The sequence below is a fragment of the Condylura cristata genome, unplaced genomic scaffold (genome assembly GCF_000260355.1).
Source record: "Condylura cristata isolate star-nosed mole 26May11 unplaced genomic scaffold, ConCri1.0 scaffold00008, whole genome shotgun sequence".
NCBI classification, from domain to species: Eukaryota; Metazoa; Chordata; class Mammalia; order Eulipotyphla; family Talpidae; genus Condylura; species Condylura cristata.
Genome location: NW_004567109.1, coordinates 15,307,342 through 15,313,149, shown reverse-complemented (window position 1 = coordinate 15,313,149; position 5,808 = coordinate 15,307,342). Strand labels below are relative to the sequence as shown.

Here is a 5,808-nt window from a genome sequence, read left to right as displayed (position 1 = left end):
AGAGGGCTGGGCCAGGGTAAGGGCCTCCCTGGACATGAACTGACCTTGAATGAGGATTTGAGTTATTTGACAATTTCCTCAAGAGCCCTGCAAGGGGTGACACTAATATCATGCTCCCCAACCCAGGGCCTAGGGTGCCGGAGCTGAGAGGTTGGCTTCCCTGTAGAACTAACCTAGGTTTCAGGCCCACTTTGGAGAAAACTACTTTAAAACCTTAAAATTGGGATCATCATTTCAGAATCAGCCAAACTTTTATTTCTTCCACATTGCACCGCCACCCTACCCAACCCCCAAACTTCCCACATGGGGCACGCCAAGGTGTCTGGAGTCCTCCTTTCAAGCTTCGTCCTGGCTTAAGGGTCTGTCTCCAGCAGGCTCCTATGGAAAGGTTGTGCAAGAAAAGGGGTGTTCCAGGCCCCTTCCACCACCCTGGTGGCAGGTCCTAGGCAGGGCAGAGAGTGGACCCTGGCACTGGGGCTTGAAGGAGCCCTGAAGCTGACAGGGAAGGGACCCCTGAGGAGGGAGCCCCCACAAATGGTCAGAGCAGAGTGGGGCTGGCTGGGGCTCAGCTGGTCGCAGGGCTACGTGACTCAGCCCCAAACAGGTGTGTGCCAGGGGCCCCAGGAGGGTCACTGCGGACTTCGCTGAGGTCAGGCTACAACAGGGTCAAGCCCAAATGCAGAGGCAGGTGGCAAATGTCTGACCGCTGGGCTTTGCTGGGACAGTGGGGTGGGGGTAAGGCAATTCCCAGAGCTCAGCCCCCAGCACCCCTTGCCAAGCTCAGGTCCTGGGGAGACCCCCCAGTGCACTGCCCATCCTGCTACCCACCTCCTCTCCCCCCCCCCCCCCGACACCTGAGCTCTGGTCTCATAGCGTAGCAGACGGAGGCGGGAGGGAAGCCATTGAAGGTGGAGCTCATGGCTGACGTGTAGGCGTCCATGGAGGGGAAGATCAGCCAGTCCCCCTCGTCCAGCTGGGGCAGCTGCACCTCCTCCAAGAAGATCATGTCTAAGGCATCGCATGTGGGACCGTAGAGGGTGCAGGGGAAGAGAGGTGGGTCCAAGGGGAGCTCCTGCAGTGAGCGGAGGGTGGAGTCTCAGAGAAGGGAGAGGCCTCCCCCAGCACCCCCTAGCCAGGCCTGCAGGATGCCCCCCGTACCAGGGCGAAGGCACCAGCAGGACACTGTCAGCCACCCACAGTGACCCAGTACATGAGACACTGTTCTAGACCCTGCTCTCGTGGGGCTTGTAGTCCAGTGAGACACCCAGTCCTACCAATTCGTAAGTTCAGGCGTAACTGGATGTCAGTTTTCCCATCCATCAGGTGGGGCGATTTCATTCAACGATCACTCAAAGTACTGAGCCATAAACCTGGCTGTGCCTAGGGATGCCGTGGAGACCGCCTGTAATACAGGACTATGCCAGGGGCCCAAGCAAGAGAAGTCTGGTTTCAGTGAGCTGAGGCCTGGCCTGGGTACTGGGGGCTTTTACAACATTCCAGCGGATTCTAATGTGAAGCGGAGTTTAAGTATCTCTCCTTCCTAAGTCTCCTGCATCTATCTCCAGCACGCAAGGGCTCTGGAAACATTAGCCTGCAGAGAAATGTACATGGAAACAGGCAGCGCGGATTGCACACCTACTCAGACCCGTGTGCCTGTACACCTGCCCACCTGCCCACCTGCCCAGGTGTAAACTGACAGGCCGCACAAAGGAACGTGGGCACCCAGAAGCACACACGAACCCAGGCAGGGGGCGTGTGGCCCACCTTCCCTGACCACACGTGGAGCCTTAATGACGGAACCCCGGCCTCTCAGGAGGCTGGACTCCGGGGTCTCGGGCTCCTGGAGATGCCTGAGCCACGCGAGGGGCCCCTTACCTTCACCACAATGGGCCGCCTAGGGACAGGCTCTCTTCGGAGGTACCGGAAGGCCCCGTAGTGGCTCTCGTTGAGATAGTACATCAGCTTGAGGCCTCCTAGGAGAGGGGAGCGCGTAGGGTTGAGGTGTGCCGGGCACAGAGTCACCGCTGACCCTCACCTCCCGAGCTCAGCACCCGGGGGACCAGACCCTCTGCCCAGCGCAGGTCGACCCTTGTCCCCTGGTCCTGGCTTCTTCTGGACCCCAGGCTCGGTGGGGCCTCACCTCTGGGGTCCCGGAACCCCTCTGCACCTCCTATCGGAGCACTGCTGCTACTACAGCCGTCAAAGGCCCAGCTGCGCCCAGGTTGCTCGGAGCTCTGGCAGTCCCCTTCCTGCACCTGCTTTTCTCTGCCCAGGCGGAGCGGTGAGGAAGGGGGTACGGGAGGTGTGGGGGAGACGCCGATCCCCAATCTACTGCGTCTTGACAGTTTCACACAGGAGAAAGTGATGGGCTGGGATCTGTCCCCAGGACACAGCTCCCACATCCTTGGGCTTCGCCATAAGTTCCCTGAGCACCTGCTGAGTGAGGCGGCAATCCGGGCAAGTGGCTTTTCTGACAGGGTTCCTTGAGGGTTCCGCACCTTGAGGGTGCCAGCCCTGGGCCCCACAGACTAGGTGGGCAGCTGCCTGGGTCACTTCTCTCTGAGGCCTCAGTAACTCTCCCTGTCACAGGGGAGTGATCCAACCTTCCTCACAGGGTGGCTGACAGAAGCGGATAAAATTTTTATTTCACGCAGAACACCTACGTAATGATTGGCAGCTCTGTTACTGCGTAAATAGCAGAGAAGGCGCCCCACTACTTCAGCTTGCCTTAAGTGATGGCGGGAATCGGATGCCTGTGTGCCGCGGCATTCTTAACGAGACACTGTGTGAGGGAATGAGGTCGGGTCACACCCGAGCCTCTGGGATCACAAATCTTCGGGACAGTCATTTGACAGAAGGATAAAGGAGATTAAAGAGGCGTCTAAATATTTGCATGTCAGTTCCTGCAAAGCCGCAAGGAATAAAGAACTCCCTCCAGCGGGTCAGGCCTGTTTGTATTCTTCTGGTTAGCTCACTGAGTGCGAACAGCAACCCCACCCCAGCCCTGCCCCCCAAACGACAGACAAACCATGCATTCCTGCCTGTGACTGTCAGTCTTGATGGCACGAAGGGTTACAGCCACCTCTAACTGCCGCCTGCCCTTCGGGCATGTATTTCTTGCAAGGATTTGTATTTGTGCACGATGTTTTTGGCTATAAGAACATGCGTTTTATTTTCATCATGTTTGCTCAAAATCGGAAGGTGGCGGGAGGATGTGGGCGACCCCCGCGGGCTGTGTGCTGTGACCTGGGCTCATAAACACAGATACATTCGCCTATTCTTGCGGAAAGATGAGGAGACTGTCTGGGCTCCCTTCTTCCCCGGCTATTTAGGTCAAAAGGCTGATGCTTACAGGTCTTCTAGACCCAGTCTGAAGTGTGTTTCCAGCTAAGCGGGCGCCCAGAGGCAGATCCCGGACCCTCCGAGCTTCCTCCCCCCGCTGGCCACCCGGACAGTGCCCTCGCTGCCCTGTCCTGCACACCCACCTGGCTCCAGCACAACCTTCTTGGCGATGATGTTGACAGCGGCCGTGAACACAGACTCAGCATAGAAGCGGCCAGGCTCCGCCATGACCCGGACACCGCTTTCCTCGGGGAAGTGCTGGGCCAGGGCGGCATTAATCACTCTCGCCATCTGTGGGGACAGGCCAGCCTCTCGTGTGGACGGTGCAGGGGTGTCACCTGCATCGCCTCCCTTTATCCGAGCAACCTCCTTTTGAGGTCATTCCCATGTTACTGGGCAGGAATCAGGTCAAACCGTGACCCGGGGAGAGGAAGCGACTTGTTGAAGGCACCCTGGGAGCACCCTGAGCTGTCTGGATTTGGAGCTGTTTAATCAGAACAGTCAGCAAAGATGGAATGTCCCTGGATTTGGAGAGCGGGACCCCTCCGCCTGACTGCAGCCCAGCCAGGTCTGGCAGCTGCCTGGCTAGAGGAGCCTTCGCGTACCCGTATGTACAAACGGCCGCATGTGCAGGGTCAGATGTACCCCAGCCGTGTGCGGGCACCCTGGGACGCCTCGGACACACAGACACACGCACTCTGTCTGTTAGAGCCAGGCCGGGGCCCCCGGGCTCCTCTCGCGCTCCCCTGAGCTGTCCCCCTTACCTCCTCGAACTTAAGGTCAGAGCCTTCTACTCCGGGGAAGCCCCCTCCGATGTCCAGCAGGTTCATGTCATGCCCGATCCCACGCCCCATGTCCAACACACGGCGGGAGTCCATGATGGCCTGGGTGAAGTTGTGGGGATCCTGGCAGTCAGAGCCCACGTGGAAGCTGAGCCACGTTGAGTGACAAGTGGAGAGATGGGTGGAAACAGGGAGACAGACACCAGCACAGGTGAACGTGGAGACGGCACGAGACAGACCCCTGAGCTGTGATGACGCCTCCCCCCATGGGCACCCTGGGAGCTGCATGTCCTTCGGGGCCCCCAGAGACACAGGGCCACACGACAGCCTTTGAGTTGGGGCGTTCCCGGTCTATGGCAGCCCCCTTTCTTAGCTGCCCCCCATGTCTCCACTGACTGCTCCCCTTCCTCTCCTCTTGGGAGGGCATGTGATCAGAGCCCTGAATGCCAGGGCGAGTTGAGGAGCTAGCCAGGGCCACGTGAGTGACATCAGAGAGGTGTGCTCCTCGGGGACAGCACTCAGGGGAGCCCGACACTAGACCATCAGGAGAAATAACACTTAAGGCAACACTTTGAGTACAAAAATTGTAAACAATGACCAGATCAGTAATGGTAATTGGACCCCAAGACAGAAAGGCCATCAGAAATGCTAACCGTGTCTTTACCTGTTTTATATTTTCTTCATTGTGGATTTTATAGTTTGCTTTAGTGTTTTTATTTTTGACTTTTGTTTTAAAATGTTTAGCACCCTCCCTAGTGGCTCAGCAGATTAAAGCACAATGAAGCCGTCCGTGGCCACTGCTGCATGAGTTGATCCCCGGCCAGGGAGCTCACCCATATGGCGCGGCAGACCTCTCCTGTCTCACCTGCTGCTCCCCTCAGCAGTGTACTTCGTTGATCTGCCTGTTCTGCTCCCCACTCTGTCTCTTGGGAATCCTCTCATCCCCCCAACCCCCACACCTCTGACCTGTACCCCAGCTCTTAAAAGCGTAAATAAATAAATCTTAAAAAAAAAACCAAAAACTTTGTTTATCTGGAGCACTTAATGTCTGGTGCCACTCTGACATTTTGCACCCAGACCACTGTTCCACTCTCGCCCCAGAGGGCACACAGCTCCTCTCTAGACACAGGGTGCTTGTGAGGCCAGCGAGGCTGTGGCTCACCAGCGAACGCCCAGAAGCCAGAGGCTGGGGACAGGCCATGGGTGCCAGGGTACCCACCCCCCAGCAGGGACAGCAACGCCCTCACCTGACTCCGACCACAGCCAGCCCCAGGTCTCTGGCGGATCTGAGCAGATCTTCACATGCCTCCAGTCTGGCCCCAAACTTGGCGCTCAGGGGGGCGATGCTGTTTCTGTCCTGAGTCCACAGTCGCAGGACCAGCCTGGAGAGGGGAGGGAAGGATGCGAGGCTGACGTGTGCTCTTAGGTACAGGCGCTCTGAGGCCTGAGTGTTCTATGCCCTCCCCCACCCCCGCCTAATTCCTCTGGACTGTCCAGCCAGGAACCCCAAGGAGTGAGCACACATACTCTTACAGACTCCTGTCTGGGTGAGGAAAGCAAGAAGATAACATTCTAAATGCACATTCCATAGGCTCCCATCTTACAGGATCAGAGACACTATGTAACGTCCCCAGGATCACACAGCATCTAACAAATGACTCTGAAATATGAGCTCTGACCCCAA

General features: G+C 57.5%; 1 protein-coding gene across 1 annotated transcript in view; it reads right to left on the bottom strand.

Moving 5' to 3' along the window:
* Positions 1-353: 353 nt before the first annotated feature.
* LOC101630125 (antizyme inhibitor 2-like) overlaps positions 354-5,808 on the bottom strand; it is a 7,442-nt gene continuing 1,987 nt past the window's right edge. Inside the window, exons 3-8 of the mRNA XM_004679412.1 lie at positions 5,372-5,545; positions 4,107-4,272; positions 3,480-3,633; positions 1,876-1,970; positions 855-1,072; positions 354-378 (exon numbers count right to left, since the gene is read on the bottom strand). Coding sequence (XP_004679469.1) covers positions 354-378; positions 855-1,072; positions 1,876-1,970; positions 3,480-3,633; positions 4,107-4,272; positions 5,372-5,545 — 832 coding nt within the window. The remainder of the gene's footprint in view (positions 379-854; positions 1,073-1,875; positions 1,971-3,479; positions 3,634-4,106; positions 4,273-5,371; positions 5,546-5,808) is intronic.